Source organism: Cyrtonyx montezumae, unplaced genomic scaffold (assembly GCF_038088225.1).
Source record: "Cyrtonyx montezumae isolate F1298 unplaced genomic scaffold, pur_monq_1.0 scaffold_30, whole genome shotgun sequence".
NCBI lineage: Eukaryota > Metazoa > Chordata > Aves > Galliformes > Odontophoridae > Cyrtonyx > Cyrtonyx montezumae.
Window position 1 is genome coordinate 13,948,415 of NW_027072035.1, and position 26,590 is coordinate 13,975,004.

At 37.6% G+C, this 26,590-nt stretch overlaps 1 protein-coding gene across 1 annotated transcript in view; it reads right to left on the reverse strand.

Annotated features, from left to right (window-relative positions):
* Positions 1–26,590, reverse strand: part of PRDM6 (PR/SET domain 6) — a 72,005-nt gene that overhangs the window by 23,425 nt on the left and 21,990 nt on the right. The window contains exon 3 of the mRNA XM_065744187.1: positions 556–683. Within this exon, the coding sequence (XP_065600259.1) occupies positions 556–683 (128 nt within the window). The remainder of the gene's footprint in view (positions 1–555; positions 684–26,590) is intronic.

Here is a 26,590-nt window from a genome sequence, read left to right on the forward strand (position 1 = left end):
GTGGCTGGTAAACAGAGGCCACTCTTTGATGTGCTTCCTATCATGTTTAACAAAGCCAAACAGTTGCTTCTGATTCTGAGGCAAGAGGTTTGTTTATAGCTGAGATCATGTATTTATGCAGCACACTGTCTAGGTTCTCTGGGCCTGTTTGCAAGCAATAAGATGTGCCATAATTTCAGTGCATTTTCTCCACACTTCAACCCTCTCTAGCCAGTGAAAGAGCAGGCCCAAGTGCTAGTGGCCCAGGCCAGCTTATGTGGGGCTCCTTCCTTCACCCTCTCCCTGTTCACCTGCAGTGTGCTATTGGCACACACAAGGCACTCAGAAGCACTAGTCTGATGTGTGCACTGCGATGGCCTCAGCTCCTGGCAATCGAAGTTGAACCCATCTTCACCACTCTCTGCAGCTTTACTGTTGCCCTGGGAGAACACATTCACAAAGGCCCTACAATTGTCTGTGAAATCAATGGTAATAGTAATGGTGACACTTACAGTCTGATTTTTCACTAAAAACTTTCTTCTTTTGTTGCACTGAATAAACTGAAACACACTTTACCTGTACTGAACCACTGTTAAGTTCTGTTCCCCGCAGTGCCTCGCACATCGGATGTACCTCATCCAGCTTGACTTACTGGGTTCTCCACCATCGATAAAGTGCTGCAATGTCCCATCTTGGTCATATATCTGGGGAAGAGGTCACAAGGTCAAGTAGTTAGAACAAATCATCAGCAATCATTTTCTCTGCTTTGCTGTTTTCTCTCTGTGCCTTTTCCAGGAATTTATTGCCTTGAGATTTGTCATTGCATACTGATGCTTTTAGAAATCTACATGGAACAGCAGAAAAAATATTTTAGGAGATGCAAGTTTATCATGTTTCTTTTATCAAGCCAATCTTTCTGTATTAAACACGTTTGTGGTGTCTCAAAGATGTGACCATGTTTCCCAAAGAATATTTAACCTATTTTGACAGGCTGGCCTTAAATAATGAACTGCCAGATAAACAAGAAAATCTGGATGTAAAGCCTGCATTTAAATTGGTTGGAACATCTGAGCAAGGGGCAGTAGTAATCCCTAAACAAGCATTCCTTCCTTCGCATCTCAGTTGCATCAAGGACACATACTTCAGTAACCTCATGTGGCACATTAGGGAGGTATAAAACTAATCAAAAATAGGAGAATCTGGAAGGAAAAAGAGTTGAAGACACCAGTTGAAGCTCTCTGGAGACGTGTAATGTTTTGAAGTAGTCAATGCGAATCAGTCCAAAGGGAATCAAGGTTTTTCTAAGTATGATAACCCTGCCAAGGATGTGAGAGTCGCTTAGGGTAATGTTTTAAACAGGCAGTAATATGTCTCTGTTCTGCACTGGTTGCTTCCCCTGAACTCAAAGATTAAGGTTACTCTGGAGGAACTGAAATGTGAAGATACATATTTTGTGTGCAGCTGCCCTTCTGACTCCATTAAAAATATCTAGGAAGCGCTACTTCCCCACATGAGGATTTCCAGTTCAGAAGTCTACCTTGCTTTTCTCTTGACTAAGAGGGGTCTGAAGTACTCAGCAGTGACTTACATATTGCAAGGGCATGAGAGACAGGGAAATAAAGTTTATAGAGAAGAAAGAGTAGTAGGACAAAATTAGGGAAAACAGAAGGAATCCCCAGAGGCAAACACTCCAATGCTAGTGATTTGGTTCTTTTTTTTCAATATGTGGTAGCTTGTTGATTACCAGCAGGGACCTATTCTTATGTAAACATGCTAATGTTCTCTGAATATATGAGCAAAGTATGTTAAGCAATAAAATTCTGTAGTGGAAGTTATACAGGAAATCGGACATCAAGTAGGAAGGGGAAAAACAACAATAAGAAGAAAGCAGCAATGATTAAGTGCTTGGCTGCAATCACTTTGGCGATATATAGCCAAATAGTTCCTGCGCAGTGTTTATTATCTATTCATTTACATGGTGCTTACTACCATAGCAATAAATCGCTTAACATGAGGCAAAAAGCAACTTCCATCAGCGAAGAGCTGATAGCTGCCTAATCTCCGAATTCTGTGAAGCAAGAAAGACAGAGACAGTCATAGCCAGTACTGACAGCCATGTCTGGACACACAGAAACCGGCACAGAACTCTGTATGTGTAGACAGTCCTGATCTGATATGAGTAATCAACATCTGTCATAAAAACACAGAGACTGAGCTCTCTCAGGAGGACAAAGGCAGTGTTGCTGGTTCTAGAGCAGGTTCTAGATCATCATTTTTCTGACCTTGTCTGCATTAGCCCATAGGATGTCAGTGATTTCTGTTGGAGAGAATTGAAATAACAGAGAGAAAAACATTCTATGCCTCTGCTTTCCAAGGCTGGGAGGTGTTATCACCTTTTCCATCACCTTGAACCAATGACAATGGCTGTAAGACAGAGACAGAAGGTCTACAAATGCTGCTGAGTATCGTTTCGTCTAAATATCTAGCAAAACTGTTTCTAAATGCTTTATTCTTGCAAGTACTCTTGCATCAGTGACATTGTGCTTTGTCCTTTCCTAAGGGTTATTACTGAAATTGCAAGCAAAACTGCACTGTTAAATTCTGACTATTTATAACCTCTGACCTGCAGCACTCTTAGTACTGTTATTACAGAAATGAAAATCCAGCTATGAAGCAGACACCTAATCACTGAAAGGAAAATAGCAACACTATATTGTGTCTATCGCTCCAGTTATAAGTGTCTAATTCAGATCTGGAAAAATTTAATGGCTACAGTTATTATTCATATTGCTATTGTGCATAATTCTTAGTAATTTTGTATTTTTCTACATCTGGCAAACACTATATATGTGCATGAAGAAGCCATCATGAGTGAGCAAACAATGGCTTGTCATAACAGAGGAAAAGTAAGCCTGCAAGAGTAAGTTTTGAACATGGACATTATAGCAAACCATATGGAGGTACATACTCACCTGTTTCTGCATTATGCATGCATATGTATTTAAACATTCACAGCAACTAATTAAAAATAAATAGTTTTTAAAAATCACAGAGTAAATTTGGCTGTGATGAGACAAGTCTACTCCAGCACAATTTTTAACACATTGCAGGAGTCTCAGGGCAAAATAAAATATAATTTCCCCAAATCCCTGTGGTGAATACATGTATCTCGCAATAATAATTACTCTAAATTGTGGGGAAAAAAATTCTTCTGTTGCACCTGCAAGTGCTACTTATACTGCCTACTGGATCTTTCCCTTCTCCTGATCACAGGTAATTATTAGACTTAGTTTTTTTAAGAGTCTTCAGGAAGATTTTTGTTTGATTGGTTGGTTTTTACTTGTGCCTGAAATGTTTCAACACATTAAGATATTTTGTGTATGGCCTGTTCCAGTTCTGAGTAGTGCATCTGCCTACTGACAGAGATCAGTCTGATAAAAAAAGACTGCACTCACCTTCTTGTGTGATACACCTGCTGCTCTTTCTTAGTAATTCCCATGTAATTAATTTACTTCTTAGTAGGCTCACTGAGTACTAGTAGGTTTCTAACATTACATATCAAAGACTTATAAAATCAAAATAAACTATTATTATGAAATTTCAGAGTACCAAAAAAAAAAAAAAACCAACAAAAAAACCCCCTTCATTTTCCATAAAAATGACCTTTTTCTTTTCTTTTTTCTATTTCTTTTTTTTTTTAATCCTCTCCTTACTAACAGCAGTTTACTCAGCATTCAGAACATAGATACAGTAGATACAGAAGTGCTGTTTGTGTGCACAGGAAAGTCCACTGTAAATGGCTTGGATTTATTACTTATTGGATTGATTATTGATAATAAGTTGGAGGCTGTGGATACTGAAACTTACAATGCCTTCGATGATAGCTGTATATTACAACAATAATAATATAATTTCTAAAGCATGTGGGATCTCACATAATTAATGCTCTAAAAACTATGAACAGCTATTATTAGGTAAAATAGACAGCACTTGGTGGAACATCTGTCACACTAGCAACATACCAAGTTGAGGTTGGGCCATGTAACACTGAAGTTGTGTAATGGATAATCCAGAATTCTCTGAGAAATCTCAGTTCAGCACTGAGGTAGTATGATTACTCCTTGCCTGACTTGGACAGATGGGGACAAATATGATTCCAGTGCTAAAGACTGTCATACTACTTGCTGGTGTCAGTGTCACAGAATTTTAAAATAACAGAGCCTGGATGTAATCACACAGACACAGAGAAAGCCAAGCTGTGAAGCAATTTAAAACAATTACACAGAAGAGACAGGGAGAGGAAAAGTGGTCAGTTCATTGGAGTTCGTTCCTCTCTATCTTTTGCTTTCCTTTGTTCTCTTTCCATGGCCTGGTGAAGGATTGTGTCTTTTGAAATTCTGCCTGCATTTTATTTTTCCTTTTAGTCAAATAAAAAAAGGTGTTAGCATACAACTTAACTGACCTCTCATTTTCCTTGCAGGCAGACTAGTCCTGAAAATGGAGTTTCTCTTTGTATACACATTTGTATTCAAAAATTAACTATTTGAATGATTTGTTTAATGTTGCAAGACATCAAAAGAGATGTGAAGAAACCACAAAACACGAAGAATTAATTCTTACCATTAGTAGAGGATTCTGCTTTTTTGCTCTTTACAGCTATTCTTACTGACATCAAATGCATAAGATCACAGGATTTTCAAACCACTCAGCATTAGCCTCCCTTTCCTATAAGAAGTTTTACTTTTGGCTTCAGCGGGAAGAGTGAGAACAGCAATGAATACATTTGGTGCAGAACTATGGGGATTGAAGGGATCTTTGGAGATCATCAAGTCCAACCCCACACCAAAGCATGCTCCTTAGTAAATAATTCCCCATTCATAAATCAACAACCAAGCAGATCAAAATCATGGAAGTACACCACACTACTGGAAATATTTATAAGATGGTTGTGATTAAACAGTCTGATAGATTAGATAGTGTAGTATCCATCCAGGTTATATTCTTTCTACAACAATGTATGAACCTAAAAACCACAGCAAAAGTGAAAATTTATTTACTATACTGGACATCAGAACTGGACAATCTTTACATTGTGCAAAACTCAACATTTGTGAGCCTATGTTTTTGATAATAACAATACTGGAATATCTTCTATAAGTAACTGAATACCAAAAAAATCTACAAAATACCAAAAGTGCAATCTTTGATAAATATGGCTATGTAACTCCCACTTCATAGGAGATGAGCAGCCCTCCATACATTTGCTTATGAGAGTCACCAACTGAAAGACAATCTTTATGGTGCACATTAAACCTTGGAACCCAGTCTCCTCTCTAGGGCCCAAAACAGATCAGCCACTCAACCCATGTTTCTCTGTCCATTAGTCATTTAGACTTTGGGAAAGGGGAAACTATAGGCAAAAAGGAATGAGATTTCTTTGCCTGCGTGGTCATTTTGGGGATAGGTTGACTTCTATTTCCTTTGAAGGATACAGTCATTTGTCCTTGTTGCTTGTGTGAAGTTTTTGTGTTTGGTTGGAGTTTTTTGTTTTAAGTTTGCTTTCCAGCATTTTATTCACCCCCAGGCATAGGTTATTGCTGTAACTAAAGTTCAATACATATGCATTCTGACAGGAGAGAGTATTCAGTCATATTGTAGGTAAACAAGAGCTCTACAGCCAACTTGTAAATGGCACAGGTTAACTCTGTTGCAAAGCAGATGAAACATCAGTCACTTTTCTGAAAAGCTCTGAGATTAATACGTGTTAAGCACACAGTAAAATTCAGTGGTTTGATTTGCTAAGGTTGTGACTGTTGAGCAAAACACCAATGGACTCCAGTCTTTATTATGACACATAAACACTCTTTATTTGTTAGCATTTCTAATCATGTCAGACTGGAAGCAAACTGGATTGTATGCGTGACTTGTTTACTTAGTTGTTTAGGCTGGATTCTGTGTCATATATAGATGTCCAGCTCCCTTTGGAATCAACACACTGCCAAAGGATTTCATTATCTAAAAAAATAGAAAAGTTCATAAGAGCTTTAATTAAGAGAAATGAAAGACAGGAGACAACGAACAAAATTTTCTGGATAGATTTCATTTAAGAAGCACAGTATAGGCAGGAAATCAAATTGCACTGCATTCATGTTTGATTGTAACAGCTGTTGAATGCTTTCAGACTTTAAATATTTTGAGTATTATGAGATCAGCATCTGATTTAGAGGATGGCCCTTCTGAATAAGCATCTTCTCCCTGTTACACATTGAATGAGAAAGCAATGTAGAAGTAATCACACATTTAGCAATCATATCTTTCTCCTTTCATTCATTAGCTTGGTGACCTGGTCAGGCCATTTAGCAAATCTTTTAAGAACAACTCTTTGTTTCTCTTCATAAAATGAAATAAGAAATATAATGAACAACAGAAGCAAACAGTAATGCATGGAAAATTCTCCAAGGATGGCCCAACTAAAAAGAAACACTGATGTTGATAGATAATAATAACATCATACAATCACATCCTTTATGAAGATCATATCTCAAAGACTGTAGTACTTTGTAAATGACATACAGTATTTTATATTACCTGTAAAATAAACAAGCAAATTATTCATAGACAGTACAAAGAAATGTCTATTCATCACATAACTCTAACTTTGATGCCTAATAAATATTATTGAATCTGTAACAGTGAACTACACACATGAAACTGGTACGAAAAAATGGTAGTACACATGTCAGCAATCTCATTTTACTAGAAGTGGAAACGTTTGGACAGGTTCCCTTTTCATCTGTACAGACGTTATTTCGGAAAGGCATTAGTTGTAAAAGGTTCTCATATTCTCCGTTGCTTGATAAGTTTAACTGATTTGTTTTGCCACTTAAAATACGCCTTCAGATTCTTTATGGGCAGATTTATAGAAATACATATATGTATACAAGTATCTGTGATATGGATAACATCTAAGCTTATTGGCTTATAATGAACTAAGAATAGTTTATCAATTATTATGCAGATAGTTAAAGCTAGTTACTGTAGATTATGTGTGTGAAATAAATATGCAAATAACTAGATATTTACTTTAAAATGCTTCAGTTTTTTAAATAACCAGCTAATATTTTGTTGCCATTAAGAAAAATGTTGCACTTCATTTAAACAATGATTTTGCTTTTGAAAGTTTTATACTGCACGCTGTCTATTTCTTTATACTTTGGATTGATCAAAAAAAAAAAGAAAAAAAAAGTCCCAGTACTTGTAACTAAAGTGAAGCATTCTGAACTGGAGTAAATTGCAAACAGAATAGAGATCTGAGGTAACAGAACAAGGAGGAAACATCAGGAGTCAGAACCATAGTAAAGCATTCTCCAGTGTTTGCTGGCAATACACTCCCTGAGACACAAGACCTCCATGAAAATGCACAGAATCCTGACATCCAATGATCTTTAACTGCTCACACTATTCAAAGCTGTTTTGTACAACCACACATATCTGATACAGACTGTACATCTTATAATATCTGCTTAATGTTTCTTCTTTTTAATCTAGCCAGCATCATCTAGCAAATTTTACGAAAGAGAATACTTGCCAACAAATATTAAAGCTATTTAGATTTAATGTTTCTCAAAGGATTTTAGCATATGAAACTATAAACATTGTTTTGAACTGTCTGTTCTAGGTGAAAGGCTTCATCTCACACTTAGACCCCAGTCCAGCAAACACATATGCACATGTTGTAGTCCCATTGATCTCAATCAAGCATCTGTGTAAATGGTTGGAGGACTGGGACCTTATTCCAGAATGTGTCACAAGAGTAATGCATTGCTGATTGTGCCAACTTGATTAAATAGTTTTTCTAAGTAAAGCCTCTACAGTTTTTTGGGGTTTTTTTAGCACTAACCCATGTTGGTCCTGGAACAGAGAAGTATAACAGACAACGCACATGAATATTATCTAGCAACAGGACAAAATGGGGAGGATATTGAGTAGAAAATGTACGTGATGTTGGATGTGTATTCATGCAAAAGGATTTGAAAAGTAGGAATGCCCTTGGCATACCTACTGACATAACATGGCCCCTTCAAAGGGTGCTTTTGCACATGACAGCTCCAGTATACGACTGAAAAAGCAGAGGCACTCCAGGTGCAGATCACACTGAAGTGGACAGATTGCTTGGTAGCAGCACCTAGGTAGCAGGAGAGCATGGGGAGGCAACATACTCAGCTTTTTCTCTGCAGTCTCCTTCACATCAGGCATAGAGCATGGAAAGAGAAAGTATTGTTAATCCAGCCTAAATATGCTGAGATCGGGGTAAAAGCAAAATAAAATAAAATTAAATTAAATTAAAGGACTAAAGATAAATATATGTGTACATATTTTTGTTTATTTGATTGTTTGTTTGTTTGTTTAAAAGCAGGGAGGCAAATGATCATAACTGGAAGAGAAAGGAAACAGAAAACAAGAGAAGTAAAAAAAACTAAAACAAAAACGAACAAAAACAGAACAATCTCGCACCAGTCATTTGTAGGTGCATATTCCAACACGCAGAGAAGTTGTTACAAGGAGACTGAAAGGGCCTGATGCTGAACACTCTCTTACCTGAAAGCTCACTGAACTTAATAATGACATTCCCAAGATCGCTTTCTGAGCCAGACAATGAAATAAGTTACGGTGGATCTTTGTTACCTCAGTGACCCCGAAACCACAACTGGTTCCTTTGCAAGTTGGTGACCAAGCCTTTGCTATTCTCCGCTGCTTCTCAAAGCTTTTGAACATCACAAAGTAAAACTAAAAAGTGCTTGTTTCATAACTTTTCATTCTTCTACAAGCAACACAAAGCTCCAGGAGGATCATGTCATTAAGCTGAGATGTTCTTTCAGCCTACTTCCACATAGCCAATACAGCATTCCAGATGGGCAAATAATTAAAGGTCAAAATAGCCAACTGCAAATATAACATGACAGAAGACATCACTTCAGCCCAGGATGTACAAAACCAAGTTTTGGTAAATCTCAGCCATCAGCATCAAGATCAGAAGTATTTCAAGTTTTCAGACTGAAACACATGTCTAGGTATACAGCTCCAATGTTGACTGACTGACATAAAAAAAAAAAAAAAAAAAAAAAAAAAACAACCAACCTCTCAATCAAAAGACATTGGAAATTATTCTAAAATGCCCTAATTCTAATGCAGAAAGATTCAAGTTGGAGAGAGAGTGAGGAAGATCACTTGCTCAGTTGTGACTCAGGGCTTACCTTGATATTGACCTAGAGAAAGCCGATAGCGTAAGGAAAGAACCACTCAGGAGCCTTTACTCTTGCAGTTCCTGGTTAGTACATTTTGAAACATTCTTTCAGGCTGAGTTTTCACACGTTTGTGCATGATGCTGTGTTTATGTGAATATTAGCATTTCCAGATAGGATTTCAGATTTATCAATTCCAGCTTTGGGGCTTATAGGGACACTTTTTGAACGTATTAAAATATCACATATAGAACATGTGGCATTTCACACTATCAAGCAGGCTGGATTAAGGATTTTGTTTGCACAAAAGTACAAACAAAGTACTGTGAAGCACTTGGAGATTCTCATTCTTTTATTTACCTTTAGGTTGTTTTAAAGCTCTAATAGGCTCTTAAATGACGGGTTTATGTATATACATAGCTTCTCAATGACAGAGCTCCAAGAGATGCTCTCAGTCCTGCAGTAAAACTAAACTAGGAAAAACAAGTTACTTACAAAATATGGGGGGAAAAAAATAAAACAAAAACAAACAAAAAATCAACCTTGCATTCTGCAATTAAACCTTCCAGTCACCTCATTTTCAGGGAACATGCCGAAGATTACTCTGCTATGATAAGAGCATCACTGCCTACTCTAAGTGACCCACTGGGGTATGTTTGGCACAGGACCAGGGTGCAAAGAGTTAAATTCAAGTGTCTAAACATCAGTTTTCAGTGCTGTTTCTGACAGTCCTGAGAGACTGATCCAGAAGGCAGGTCTCATTACGTTCTGCACCCTACCTATCAGTCCTGTGTGGACATTTTAGATGCTTTCCAGTACCTAGAATGGCATTAAAAGCTTCTGCTCAGACAAATGTTTGCCACATGACTTACTGCAAGTATTTAAACTCTGCTTCTTGATCCTCCAGCTGTAGAAACTAGGGATGTTAATAGTGTTTCTTGTGCACCAATTGTTTACCTCCACTCTGATACTGTAAGGAAATGCATGTAGAGACTGTCTTTACACTGGAAATGTAGAACATCCACTCTCTAGCACAGTATAGAGACTCCATAGACAGTTCTTTCTGTTCTTTTATAAATGACTTGTTTTTGAGATCTCCAAATAAATGAGGAATTTCAGTAGAAGTGACATATTTTGGGAAATAGACTTAACTCCTTTGTGAGTTTTAAATAATGAGGCACACTGATATTTTTAGTTCAGAATATTTTGGAATGTCTGGAATGCTAAGTTCCCCAGATGATGATTAAAAGGTCAAGTAATAAAGTATATGATAAACTATGCTTGAGATTCCTCATAAAACAAATGAGTAATGGCTGCACAAACTGTGTTGCCATGTTTTTATGTTAAAAAATGTCTGTGCTGTATTATTTCTTCAAATCTGTGAGATGGTAAGGTCCTCAGAAAAGCAGCATGGTGATGCTTAGTGTGCAGCTACTGGAGGGTTGAAGTCAGGGTTGGGAAGCAGATGAAAAGGTGCACTGAAGAGCAGCACTGATACTTCTAGCAGGCACATGTTGGTGAAGAGAAACAATTTTTCCCTTACAGGAGTGCAGGCCTGGTGTTGTTAAGTTTCATGCTAATTTTCTTTGGAAGATAGTTTGTTTCTGTGAGGATTATAATGTTAGATTAGAACACTGCTTGAGTCACAATCACAGGAGCCCTCCAGAGCTGTTAAGCATTTGGCATATCTCGCTTATCTTTAAAGGTGGCAGAGGCCATCAATACAAAGTGGACCATCAATCAATCTGGGGTCTTCTTCAGACATTGCCTGTCAGCTGATCAGAGGAAGACTTCAAGAAATCAGCTTTCCATTATCAGGATTTGGTCTGTGATCAGAACAAGCCACTGAACCTTTTACTTTTCACTTGGCAAAAACATACACACTGGAAAAAAGTCCTGACAGTTCATTCATTTTACTCCATCACTGGTGCCAGATGATGTTTGACTGGGGAGACCCACCCTCTTTGATGTTGTACTCTTTTGAGAGTGCCCTGCTGTGAAAAAAATTTTCTCCTTCCAATTTAAAGAGAAATATTTCTGCGTCCAGCTGTTAAATGTGACGTTTGCCATTTTTCAGCACGTTGGCCCTGTGCCATCTTGCAGGCTGTGTTTCAAGCCTATCTTTTTCCTTTCTCCTGCTCAGCAACATTATCCACAATGTGTTAGTGTCTCCAGCTTTACATAACATCAACACTAAAAGGAAAAATACCAGTAATACCTCATTGCTCTCATCTAACACAGCAATATTTACACACATTTCCTATGATTTTTTTAGTTAAAGTCAGAAATCATTTTATTACAAGAAGTGAAGAACAGTAACCCTTAAATATAATGTAAATACAAAAAGTCAACTTGAGTTTCATTCTGGTGGCAGCAGGCAAACAATGTGGCAAAGCCTCCAAAGAGTACATTTACCAGTGAAAGGAGTGTGAATGTTATTAAGACTTGTTTCATGTGTAGTGAGTCCACATCAAGAAAAATGGCATCCGTTCAAGCAGCCCTCACTCTGTTTAAATTAAGAGAAACTTTTCATGAAAGCTTGAATAAACATTTAGGTTTAAGTAATCAAGAAAACCTGTATCTTCTCATATTTATTAAGTGTAATTTTTAGAGTTATAAAAACCACTGTCACAAATAGTGTATACTGTAAATAAAGGGCGGACTCATCACTGCAGAGTTTTGCCTCTCTGTTGCAGTGAATGAAACACAACAGGTTCTTCATCCCTTTCACTTCCATATTTGCTGACATGGAAAGGGATCAATGTTTGATAGATTCTGGCAAACCCATTGTTGCAAACCTGTGTTTTGTAATTAATCTCAGCCTGTGACCAGCATATCTGAGTAATTGCTCATATGCTCATGAATCTTTACATTGTGAAAATTAAAACCTGAACCAAAACCTCAATAGACGAGAGTGGAGGCACATATTTCGGAAAATTACTTGGACAGTAGTAAAAATGAAGCATTTCCCCTTTTAGCTGTGCACATTATAGATTCATGTATCTGTACATCCCAGACATATTTGAGCTAGAAACGAACAGTAATGCTGCAGCCTGCTCTTCGTTTACACTACATATAATCAATGAATACAGTATTTGCAACTGTACAATTGTACAGATTCAGGAATAAATACATCTTAATGCTTCCCATTCAAGCACAGTATCATGAACTCCCTCTGCTAGCATGGAGCTAAACTATGTCCTTCAGGGCTTCAGTCTTGTATCTGAAGAAGTCCTTATTGGGATGAGAAATGTCCAAGTGACACACAGATGCTGACAGAAACACTGCTGGCAGTTCAGCAGGAGGTAAGGTGATTGTACCTAGAACTAATCACAGCCTGCCATTCTGCCACCCTTAAAACTATATAGAATACACAAGTGTTTTCTGTAATTGCTTACTGTTGGATTTATGCATTATGCTGTTCCAGGACTATACTGCACTCTGTTACAAAAACACTGCCTATGTTATTATGGTTCTTCTCCATCCTTATTTCTAATTAAATTAAGAAACATTTTTCTTACCAACAATTCCATACCTAACCGAAGTCATGCACAACTCTCTTTACTTGCCTTGACTGTCCCAGCAGGTACTGAATCATCACGTTCCTTTTTTCTGTCCCTCATTTTAACAAGACATCAGAAAAGTTCTGGAGAACGCCAGTGAAACAGAGAACCAAATGCAAAGACTCCTGTTTCAACTGTTCTTCATTTTTCCTTTTTGGATGTCCTTCTTTAGCACCAGGCAACTTTGTTCTTCCTTCCTTTCTCAGATCTGCTCTAGATGCCAAAATAATCTTAGGTGCCAAACAGTTTTAAGTGAAAATTTTGGGCGTGCTTATGTAGACTAGCACAGAGGATGCTCACAAACTTCAGGAATGGAAGAATAGTTTGAGCCACAAGTGCACTGGACTGAAAGGTCAGCTTCTACACAAAGGAACACAAAGCAGATGGGTGAACTAATGATCAGTAGAATCAAGGATTGTAAAGCACTGTGAAATTTTTAAGAGTGATACATGCAAAATGAGTTATATTTATTCCCCAAGTATAAATTCTAAAAAGGAAAGCAAAATAAACCAGCTCTTTTTTAAATTATTTTCCAACCACCCTCAAAGTTCCATCCTCAAACCAGTATATGGCAAATCTGCAGGCAAAATGACCTTGCTGGGTGTAGCCAAAACCCCACAATATTTTTAAACTAATAACAATAACAGAATGCTCTGTAGCAAGTAATTTTGGAAAATAATTCATCTGGATGATTTCAAGATTTTATAAACTGTAAGAAAATGTTTCATTGCAAGCTTACTGAACTTTAAAAATGAAAGTATTTCTGAATGGAAATATGAACTTTCTGTTTAGAAAATCTAAGAACAGCATGTTTAGATGATTTTGAACAATTTTCGCCAAAGTTTTATTCATCGAGAGTTTTCCTGAAACTGACATTTTTGTGCAAACAGTTTTAGTTTCTCAGCATTCTCTGGGGGAAAAAAATTGTTTCCTTGGAAAACCTCAACAATTTGTAACTAGTTATCTGCTGTACAACAGTGATAGGCCATTAAAGGCATACATAGAAACAGTCATGGCACCTAAGAGCTTGCAATCTACAAGACACAGATAAGACTAAATGAATTGGGAGACCCAGAAAATGTGATGAAAGCGTAACCTTTCCCCACTCCCTTCTTGTCTCTCTCTTTCTCCCTCATGCATAATCACAAAAATTCTCTCCTTAAATACAAAGAGATTAACTGGGAGTGCAATTTTGCAGTTCTCCAGAGCTAAGCAGGAATGGTCCCTTTTCCCTTTGGCAGAAGAGAGAAGCCGTGGGTTTCACTGTGGGGCAGAGCTCTACCAGCTCCATTTACAGAGAAAATGAGACCTTAATTTCTGTCAGGTCAAAAATGAAGTCGATTCTTTGCCAGCTGCCTGCCTGCTGGGAGTCATACTGAAGAAGGAACTAGAGAAGCTAAACAATGTGGACAATGAGAGCGTAAATCCTTATATTTTATGCAAGTTGTTCCTCAAAATGAACATGTTTCGACTAACAGTAGGCAAACAAGCCCTTTTTCAGTTCTTTTAATGCCTCACAGCAGACTACTGGACAATGCTGACTTTCCTAACTGGCTCGACCACTACACTTCAAACATGAAAGATTAAGGAAATAACTGTCTGTGTATCGACTCTTACACATATACTCAGATTAACTGCTTTAAAAGAATTTGATGAAGCTGTAATAAAAATTAATTTATCCATAGAAAGAAGAACTTCTTGTTCTCCAATGGCAGATTTATGATTTCATGCAGACATGAATGTCCTACAGTTCACCCTTTTTAATAAGTAATCTTTTAAAATACATTAAATATTTGTCCTAATGAAGTAATGGTTTCCTAAGGTTTTGCTTCTTTTCTGTACTGCCTACAGTTTTATGTCTTTGTTGAAATGTGTCACTTCTTAAATTATTATGTTTTTCTTAGTCCACTATATTCTTTTTCTAACCCACGCTAAGAAAGCACGATTGTCAGACATTGTGTTTTGAGGGCAAACTGACCTCCAATATATTGTGGATAACATAAATTTCATATTTTATAGTTATTTGCAGCACATTCCTAAACTGAACCCCCTTGGTTGCTTAGTATCTTGAATTCACTCCACCTAACAACAGCAAACTAAAAAGGCCAAAATTTTTAGCCAAAAATCAAAGAAAAAGGTGAGGAGTCAAAAGAAGTACCAGCATTAGGGAGTCAATGATATTTTAGAGTCACGGCCAACTTTAGATAAGATGGTGTACTGAGACAGCTCAAACAGCTGCTGCAATCCAGGACTGTCATCCTTGCCTGCCTAGATTTGTCTAAAAACTCTCCAAGAACCTGGGAGTATGGGAAGAGTGAGATGGGAAAGGTTAATGCACCATGATTCTATCCTCTGCTGACTCATCCTGTCAAGAAATACTGAGGATCGTCCAACAGAATATAACAGTATTTCACTGTGGCAGATTTTGCTTCTCTTTCTCAGAGTTTTCTTTCTCCAGTAGAGAGCAGAGAAGGATGTGAGTTACTCCAGGCTTCAAAGGAAAGACATTTATTTTGTCCAGATAAGTAAATTGTCTTGTAATCCCATGTGGTATCTGGATAGGAAATATATTATACTTAGTAGAAAATTGAGCAAATCCTTCAAATCAAGGGTGAATAAACAAACTGACTGAGAAGAAAAGACACTTACCAGAGGCTTAATAATGAGGTACATTCAGGAGCATTCCATAATTTAAAGGCTCATTGTTCAGTAAGCACATCTAACAAAGCTTAGTTTTAGGAAGGGCGTGTGTCCTTTTTCACCAAAACTTTTACTGCTGTAATAATCTCCTTGTCTACAATGACTCCAGAGTATAACATAAATATATAAATATTTTTCACTTATTTCATACATCACACTTCAACTGATACACTGGAAGTTCAGCATGTGGAAGAGCAAAATGCCTGGCAGAGTCTGTCACTGAACAAAGAGGATGAATGGGATATGTGATCTTGTGATGTGAAAACAGAGAAGAACGTGATAGTGATGAGAAAGGCTCACGAAAGAAAAAACAACAACAACAAAAAAACCTAACCAAGCAAACAAGTAAAACTGTAACTTTTGCTCTACTCTCCTGTATTGATTGGGAGAGTGACCTTTGCTGATCCACACTGATACCTATCTGTATGTTCAGTGACCTTCTCCACAGCAACCCAACTCCATCTAACTACTTTCAGAAATCACATCATGTAACATGAAGTCATAAGAGAGCTGAATCTGGAACACCACTGGACAGAAAACTGTTGGGGCATATTTTGCACAGGCTCAGCAAACCTCACATGTTGGATTGATTTTGCATGCAAAAGGTTCAGATGCTGTTGCTGGTTTTTGTTTTTTTTTTTTTTGTACCTCTGGAATTTTAAGCTTTTGGGCACTTGGAAAAGCAACCATTTCCATGACAATACAGAAGAGTGTGAGCCCTGTATGCTTTTTGTATTTGACTCTGCTATATATACAGGATATCCTGTATTATACAGAATGTCTGGCAGTCCTGAAAGAAGAAAATGACATTTCCTGTTGTCACTTACTTTTTGCTACTTTTTCCACATTTCAGATTTAACTTTGTCTTATATATCTATTACTTCAAGTTGAGAGAAAATTAAGGAGGTATTACTGTCCTCTATGAGTGGCAGTTAAATGAATTTAACCAATTCTGAGTACTATTGTTAAATCATCAGCAATTACAGAGTTCATTTCTTGATATATGTCATATCCATAAAATGTAAACATAATTTTCGTGACATATTTTCTCAATCTGAAATGTGAGTTCCCTAAAAACGCTCAAAAGTAACCGAGTTAAAAAAAAAAATCTGATTCTAATGAGGTATTATGGTAAATAGGATCTGAAGTGGAGTTGAAGTCATACTGACATGAACAACATTTAGCATACAAAAATCCACATAAAGACTACAAATACTGCCAGATGACAATATGCTCCACAACAAAGCATGTCTATGCTTCATTCCTCCACTCATGGTGGAAGTCAGCAAAAACTCACTACATCAGCAGCTTGCAGCATGCTGTCATAAGTGATTGTAGTTCTTTTCACCTGTAATATTACCAAAAAATAAAATTTCATCAATTGGATGGGGGCTGCTCTGAAATTAACGCCTTCTATTTTATGATAGTGGCCCACAATGTCAGAGGCAGATGTTGGGATGACAGTAGAGATTGAACCTTGGTGAGCACAGTGAGGGATGGATAGCGTGTTTCAACAGCAGTGATAGCAATGTGAACCACATCCTAGACATCTCTGCAGACTTGTACAAGCACTCTTGTTCATTGTTGGCAGAAGTGCACAGCTAACGATGGTGACTATGCTGAATAATGCTGTTTTGTAGCTAACAATTTTCTCTACCAAGTAGTGTTATTGTGCTCTTTGTATCTGGTGTAGTTTTCATGGAAATAAATAGGAGACATTACTTTCAAAGCAGCCTAATTTTACACCTGAGGTGAACTATGACATAACATTTCAATTCTGCCCAAATGTTCTGTCAGTTTTAATGGCACCGATTCATATAATGTGCACATAGATGAGAAAAAAAAGGTTTCATCACACACCTCATTCATATATTGCATATAGTCAGTCTTGAAAGTTGTATTGATTTAATATCTTTGAGAGAAGAAATGAACAAGATTCAGAAGATCCATCACAATGCAATTCTCTGAAGTTTTTCTTTTAAAATGCATTTATGTTTAGTCCCTGACAAAATAATTTTAACTGTAAATTTGCAAATGTCTCAATTATTAAACTGCAGAGATCTGTGCTATAATAGCCAAAGCTCAACTGTTTTATAAATACATGTATAATATGGTATTAATATAAAAATCCTATATCATACAAACAGAACAATTTACTATGGTTATGGCAATGACCAGATCATTTTTCCAAACAAGGAGATAAACTCCATCATGCAATTTTGAACTTATTCTGACCTTCTGATGATACAATTGGGAACAAATGTTTTGCAATGAAAATACTGGTGACTCTGCGCCTGGAAGATGGTGCTTAAATTAAGTAGCTTTTGCTTTAGGAGACATATCATGTGCATTGCATGGGAGAAGATATCAGTGTAATTTTGCCTTTATATACATCAAGTATAATAATAAATTTTAAATTTCACTGACTTAGTGCATGTGTGCACCACAGCTGAAGTGACTAATGCAGACAGATTTGTTCTCTAGGTGTAAACTAGTTATCCATTAATAACAGGGTGTAGCTAAGCATGCATCTACTGAAGCTAATTACCAGCCTTTAATGTGAGTTTTACACCCAAATGCAAGCTCAGTATTGCTAGAATTACTAGCAACTAGTGGGGCTGAAATATCTACCTTGATTGAAGCTAGATGGCTTCTATCTACTCAGAGGTGTAGGTACACTTTTGGCCATACTGTAACATAACTCTAATGGTGAATTGACAGTAAGACAATAATAAGTATGGGCTACTGTTTATCATTTCCTTTGTTCACATCAAGTATAAATTCAGTTTTCAGTGACTTAAATGTTCATTTACCATAACATTTACCAGCTAAGGTTAAGTAACCCAGTGTCCTTTGTCTCCAAAAACGAAGAGAGACAAGCTCCTTCAGAAGACAGTGCTCAACAAGCAAGGCTGACATACATACTCTAGAAGCTTATCATTTGTCAGTGACTGAGAAAATGCAAATATGATGTGATACAAGATGCCACAGCCTGGAGAGAGCTTGCTGTTTACAGCTCAAAACATCAGCAGTTTTTGTACTACTGGTTGCAATCTCATGCTTTTGAAGGGGTGTATGGGGAAGACTGTATAAACATTTTTTATCACTAGATTATGATTAGCAAAATTGGAATAGAAATGATGTGGCATTCAGTCTTGTCAACAGTGAAGAATCAACTCCATCCTCCTGCAAAACCTAACCAGAGAGAAAATATTCCTGGGTGCCCACTACAGCGTAAGCTATCAGAAACTTTAACACTGAAGACTGCGCCACACATCTTCAAAGACTGAACACTAAGATTGTATGAAACTATGTAACAGTGTCATTTAGTGACTCAATATAATATTATTATCCAGGTGCTGCAAGCAGCTGCAAGGAAGGCCAGGTCTCAGGCTTCTGAGGCAAGCTGTATCCATATCTGACATTGATACTTGCTTTCAGCTACAATAAGACTTCATGGGCAAGCTGAATGCCCACATGCACAAATGCGGCACCTGCAAGTAAGTGTCTGATGAGCACATAGCTGTCCTTCACTGGGTATGTAGAAGTCTCTGTGAAATGCCAATGCTAAGCATGGTGCAGGTCCTGTCTTGTGTAAGGGAAAGCATCTGTCATGATGGTGCTGAAATACAGTTCATGAATGTACCACCTAGGGAGACTCCTCTGAATTCTTCTCCGAGTAATCTGCAGAACAATTTGCAAGGTCCTGCAGACCACCAGGAAGCCTTGGACAAACAGCCTCTGGTGGTAGCAACTGCTCTTACAAGTTGGTTACTTGGCTGTTTTCTCTTTTTCTGGACAAAAATAAAAACAAAACAAAACAAAAAACTGACACTATAACCAGTACCTATAACCACTGAACAAACTCCAAACAATTCCTCCTTATTTCTAAACACATACACTGAACGGGAGCTAATCCATTCACAATGCTCTGGAGAGCTGAGCCCTTTAGCATGATGCTGAAAGAGACTTTTATTTTGTTCTTGTTTTCATTTTTCTTGTCTGAAAGTCTGCTTCCCACATAAGGAAGCACATAACAAAGACCATTAATAAAAATGAAAAAACTTAACTAATATATTGGATTTTTTTCCTTTTTAGAGTTATTAAGTTCTTCATAAAGTGCAATACTTGCCAAAGAATACAGTTAAAGGCATGAGCATTTTGTTATATTTCCATTATAATTAATTAAACTGTCAGAAACATTGTCCAAAGAGCATTCAGTCTGACAAACTTGGAAAATCTGGAAAATGTAATGCAAAGGTGACACTTGTCTGTAATTCCAGTTCCAGTTTGCAGATGTATTACCTGCACTGCAAGAAGGGAAAGGAAGGGAAGGAAGAGGGAAGAGAGGGGGAAGAGGGAAGAGAGAAGGGAAAAAAAGAAGGAAGGGAAGAGGGAAGTTTAATGATTTGTGGAGGGGTTTTCTTGCACCTCTCCACAGCTTATAATCACATTTACACTCTTCCTCTACTTAACGCTTTGTAGCTTATGTGCTTTAAACATTACACACTGAAACATTATGTAAGCTTCCAGAGAACTAAGAAGAACAAGCTTTGTCATTCTTTTGATGGTGAATCTCTGATTTGGTTGTGAGATTCACACTTTAAGAAAAGATGAACATCTTTCCAGTTTCAGATTTTTTCATTTGAGGTTCACATATATCACACAGCTGGAAGATCTAGGACATCTATTTAGAGACCATTGTAATCAACAGCTCATCAGAAAAGGCAAATTGAGACACTTTTTTTTTTAAAGTGGTAACACCTTGTGTTCAGACTAACCAGAGAGCCCTGCTCACAGCCCCAGTCTCTCTGATCTGAGTGGTTTCAGGAGCAGCATCTCAAATCTTACTTACATTATGCAGCTTAATGTGTCAAACCTGGGTACACTGCAGTGATGCATCTGGGCTAACAATATTGAGAAATCAGCCCTACTGTGCTGTGCAGGCACCATAGCTCATTCAGAAATAATTCAGCTTGACACCTCATAGTATGAAGTAGATGTATACAGACTTTGGTAGTATCATCTCACCTCTTTCTGGCAATTATCTGAAGACTACAGTGTCACAACAAGCTCACTGATGGCACTCCTAACAAAAAAAATAAAAATAAAAAAAAAAAAAAAAAACAAGGAGGAAAATGTTTAAATTATTACTTCTGGGGCAAGGTTCAAGCAAGCTGAATGAGTAAAGGGGAAAGGAGAAGTTCCCAGATATGTGAAGGAGCTCTTGGCTTGCATTTAGAAACAAAGTCAAAAGTACTTTTTTTTTTTTCAGCTATACAGACTTGGAAATATGTAACAGGCAAGACAAATAGGGAAAAAATATATAGCAGAATTTTATCTCAGAAAAACCCCAAAACTTGTTTCTGTTACAGAGTCTGTTGTCCTTGTTTTCCTATGTGGGATCCAAAGGTCACATTTCCTAGGACCAACTAGGCACAGGAATAAGCTCCCACCAGAACCAAACCATCACAACCTGTAGCCTTCAGGAAGAGGAACTCCAATGCCTACTAACTCTTCAGCAAAACATCTCAGGTCATATCAGACACCTCATGTTCCTCACAGACAATGCCCTCAGTCCCTGCTTTCTCACCCTGCTTAGAAATAGTTCTTCCATTTCCTGGCTTTACTCATTCATTCTTCTTCATTTTCACACAACCTTCAGCTCCCTCAGCTTTCCATCCTATCTCCATTCTACTTTACAAATACACATATTTCTTTCTAAAACATAATGGCTAGCAGCATAGAGTGAAGTATTTGGAATTTGGATATCCCAACACTTTCATATGTATATGACATATTTGAGTGAAATGGGGTTTTGTTTTTCATCTGAAACTCATCTCCTTTAATCACACTCTGTATTATATCCTTTCTTACACTGAAATGATCATGTGTTAGCTTTATATTGAGTCAGGATTAGGTCTCATTTATTTCTGAGGCACGTGATTCCAAGATGCTGAAAAAAACAAGCTATAAGCATGTGAGATGGAAAGAGATTCTTGCACAGTAGGTCATCTTTTGGGAATACAAGAAAGACTATTCAGAGCAGAAGCTGCGGTGCAACATAAACAGCATCATCTCAGCCCTTATTCCACTTCATGAGAATGTAGTCTAATACCAATGAAGCTGAGAGAATGCTACGGAATACTTAAATGTTTGAGCCTAGAGTTTAGTTTTAGATAGGTTAACACACTTGGTACAGTTGCATTTGGATTTGCAAGACCTGGATTGCCATAACTCAATTCCAAACAGCATTTCTCCTTCATATTTTCACACACACACACACAAACAATCAAATACATGTAAGTGATGCTTGGGGAAATATGCTTGATACTCTCATAAAGCTCATTCTGACTTATTGATGTGCTGCAATAGCCTCATCTGGTAAATATATATATATATATAATATAATTAATAATTGACAAGACCAAGTGAAAAGTTTGCAATGGTAGTGGGTAAGCCACCCAAGTGGTTAAATCAATTCCTTTCTGTTTACTTTTGCTATTTGTTTTTCTATCTGAGCTGCCAATTTTCTAACATATTAGAGAAGAAGTAGGAAAGTCTTTTTGATTGATAACAAGCTCAGTTTTTTGTGTCAGATCAGTAGAGATTTTTTCAAAGTAAGAATTCTGTATGTTGCTCTTACATTCTTAGACAATTATTCTACAAAAAATATTTAAATGCTCTTTTTTTAGCTGCTTTGACAAGAACACCAAAACAGTTCACATCACCCTTGACCTGCGGGGTGTACATCATCTTGTCAACATATAAACAAACACATGATGGGCTGTATTTTAATAGATTCTGTAAATATCAAGATCCAATTTATCAAAAGGTTTGCCAAACAGACAGCTGTGGGGGTTGTGGTGTATGGTTGCATTCAGTATTGCTGCAATAGGATCACTGCATGAAAATTGAGAGCTACTGTTGCTCATACTTCCACATGATTATTTCTTTGGAGCACTGGGTTAAGCTGCAGTCTGTGTATGCCAATTCATGTGTAAGGGAAATATGCAGACTTCCGGGCAGAAGCCACATGGCTGGCTTTTATAATAATCCCTCTCCTCTCTCCCCATCTTTATCAGACAATTCCTCTGATGTGCTGCACTCTGTCAGAAAAGGAGGCTGAGAGGAATTTATAAGCACAGAAAGTCTTACTTAGGAGACTGAGCAGAGCTCCATTTTGATAAGGTTTACACAGAAACAGTAACTTTTCTTGGTTGGCTTCATAGCTTCATGGATTTTAAAGCCAGGAGTGACCCTTTGATTGTCTACTCCAGACTATACTTCATAGGCCATTTAATTTCAGCCAAGAAAATGCACAAAAGAGAGAAGACTGATGTGCCATGGGTATCAGCTACCCCCATAATTGTGGGGGCTTGCTAAAGCAAGAATTGATGAGTCAGCCCCATCTGAAGTTGTAGAGATCATGACAAACATGCAGATGTGGATGGCAACCAGCACAAAGTACAAATACGCTAGCACTGAAAGATGTTTTTTTCCCATGACACCTCAAACCACTGTCACTGGCCCAACCTCTGTGGTAGTCCCAGGCCTCACTAAAAAGCAAAGAGAAAGCAGAGGACACCTGGTCACCCAAGGGAAAAAATTCCCAGTAACATCTTAATTGAAGACAAATACTGTGAGATCTGGTTGTGCTACTGATGCAAAGTGCAGACAGAGAGATGCAGCAGTCTTGTTCTCATCTTCAATGGCCTGGGAGGTAAAGCAATGGTTCAGAACTGAGCAGTCTGTGAAGGCAAAGGCTCTGGTCAGCCAGCCTAGAGCAACAGACCAATGAAGGACACACACAGCAACACTGTAAAGGGCCAAGGCACAATACTTGCCTCTTTTAGTGAGATGTTCAACTGCTACAGAACACAATCATTTTCTTCTTTGAAACATATTTTTTTTTAATTTCAGCTTCTAGCTGTGGAATTTTTTCTAACACTTCCAAACCCAATGGAAAGCAAAGTCCATCAGTTGCCATTGTTTTCTATGTATAGGCATGAACACAAAGAAGTCAAGTCAGCTGTCAAGCTTTTCTTTAATTAATGATGTACATTAAGCCCCATTAAGCTCCATCCAGTGATGCTCTGCCAGAAATTGACTGAATTCATAACCACCTTCTACTCTCTTCAGTTTTCCCACAGTCCTCTGGTTGTGGTCTCTACACACAATGCACCTCTTCAGAGATATTTCAGTCACACAATACTACATGTTATTTACAATTTACAGCTGCCATAACCCTTCTGCTGGAGAGGCACACTGATCACTGGAGAGCTCAAAGATATGTTCATCTACTCATGAACAAGGACAAAGTCTCTCTCCTTTCCTCTGGTGCCTTTCCAATAGATTCCTATTAGACACAAAGTGTAAGGGACTGACATTAACTTAAAATATCTTCCCTCTTTGAAATTCCTACCATCTTGTTTTACTGAAATGGGGAGTAACTTTGGTTACTTTTTCTTCATTTGTGAGTACAGTTACCGTGAAACATAGAGTGAAATATATATAATCAGTAAAAAATAAGTGCAGGCATATAATTTTAAAAAATTCTAGGTTCTAGTATCACACTGTGAAGCTCAGAGCATCAGACAGCTCTAAAAAATACTGCTCACCTAAACTGCTTCTGCTGCTTCTTGCTGGACAGTGATACACAAGCCTGCAATCTGACATCAGGATCTGATACTCGAAGACACTCCATGAAGGGAGTAGAGTAAAGCTCAGGATCATGGGATAACATTGTTGAGTGAGCTTACAGCACCCAGGTCTCCATTTGTAATATTTATTGCTGTCATGAATGCCAGAAAGCGACTTCGTTTATTTGTTTAAATAGTGAAGTTAGTGGGATTTTTCATGTGAGAAAATAATATGAAATTATGAAACTGACTCAGCTGGTGTCTACATGAAAACTTCCCCTATTATAAAAGTATAAGACCTCACCCAGTACTTGTAATTGCATCATTTGCTTAGGATTCACCTGGAAACAGTAGGAAACCCTGTCTGTATTATAGTTATGCTAAACTTCCTACAGCTGAAGTAAGTGAAAAACTATCTAATCTTTAAGTCTTCAGAAAATTCAGGAAGCTGTTGGCCAAATAATGATGTGCAGTTTTCCTTGCAAGCACAGGACCAAACTATGTCAGGGCACTGAGATCCAGCTCACTTCTGTCACAACAAACACTGGCTGGGCACCATCCAACTAACCTCCCTAGGACTAGGGAATGATGACATAGTGTTAGCAGAAATGCTACCACATGGCTGACAGTCCAGTGCAGGCTTGTATCTGGTCAGCTTAATCCAGCAAGATAGCAAGATGGTGCCCATTTGTGCCTGACTATGGTACATCCTTACGACTGATGAAGAAAGACTTGAAAGACTTGAAGATGAAAGACTGTGAGAGCCCAGGCTCCTTCTTCAAATTAACTGACACTTTATTGCCTTGCTATCCTTTCTATCATCTTCTTCAAATACATTATTTTTCCAGCCTGCATCTGATTATTGCCACAATTTTCCATAAGTTCTGCTTTTTCAGCTCCATAGATATATGAATTTGATGAGGAAAAGTAGAAGATATCTAGCTCTCTTATTTTTATGGTTTGACCATCAAAGACTATGAAGGAGGGAGAAATTCAGACTTTCAGTCACGGACAATCAGATCCTTCAATACTTCACAACTAAGTCTTTCCTACACAGAAACTTCTCGATGTTCTTCTACTTCTACTTTTAGAGATCTACAAAATAAGTATCAAGTTTCAATGGCTGCCTGTGGCCATAACTAGATAAAGGAACAGAATTACCTATCAAATTATTAAAGTACATTCAATCCAGCTTTGTGAAAGAAATATTTTTTCACACTTTATATAGGAATATAGCTAGAACAAGAGATGAATGACCTCAACAGCAAACCTACTGCTAATTCTCAAATAAATAAGTCACCTTCTACACAAAAAGGAAAAGCCAGGATGTTTGTCTTCTTTGTTGAAATTAGTAAGATAAATCAAACGCTTGAAAAAAAAATTATTTTAACATAAGATTTTTACTTTAATAATGTTAGTAAAAATAATTAAAAAGAATAGCATTATAAAAACAAAAGTGAGAAAAAGTAAAAAAAAAAAGTCAGAGAGTAAAAAGAACACCATGGTGGTCTGTAACTTCACTAGGCTGGATCTATTTATAAATTATTGCCAGGAAATGGAATTGGTTTAACTATCAGTGTAGCCAGCAATCTTCTTCATGGGTACCGCAGTAAGTTTAAATTGTTGATGCCTGACATCCCCTAAAACAAATAATGTGAAGGTCAAATGTTACAGAGAAAGGAGTATTTTTCCTGAATTTTTCATCCACGAGTAGCTGGTGTGGGTGCAGTATGGAGGACAGAAGGCATTGCTCATACCTCTTAGGCCAATATTGTCATTACTTCAAGTTTGATTACTTCAAGATTGATTGAGTCCTCAGAGGTATTGCTAGCTATTTCTGCTCAGAAACACAGGCTCTGTGACAGGCAGGCTGCAGAGCGTAAGGTACAGGACACGGATGTGTGAGATTTCAGGTAATAATGTGGAAGAAATAGACGCTCCAAAGGAAGCATTAAGTTATGAAGACCCTAAAAAGTCCTTAAAGTGATCCAGCAAGATATTTGTTACATCTCTGAAATGAAGCCATCTGACTTGGCTTAGCAGCGAACACTGAAAATGTAAGGGAAAATTCTACTTCACACAACAAGGTGAAATTCCTGCAACACCATAATGCCTCTGGGATATATCACTTTTGGGTAATTAGGACATAAAAATTAACATTTGATTAAATAAACAGAAAAACACAAAGGTTAAGAAAAGAGACAGACAAATGCAGTTGTTGGAGGAAGGGGAGGCTGTAGACCTCAGCCTGACCTGCAGCCATCTTTTGTTGGGAATGGCAGACCCCAAGGTCAAATAGCTGTTTAGCCAGAGTTACTGTCTGAGCCCACCCAGGCTTAGATATATAGCCTACTTTAATGCTACACTGTATGTGGCTAACATAGCCAACACGCTTGCTTGCTGCTGGAGCACTCTCACTGCTAGAAATTCACCAGACCCCTGGGCTGGGGACACCAATGACACC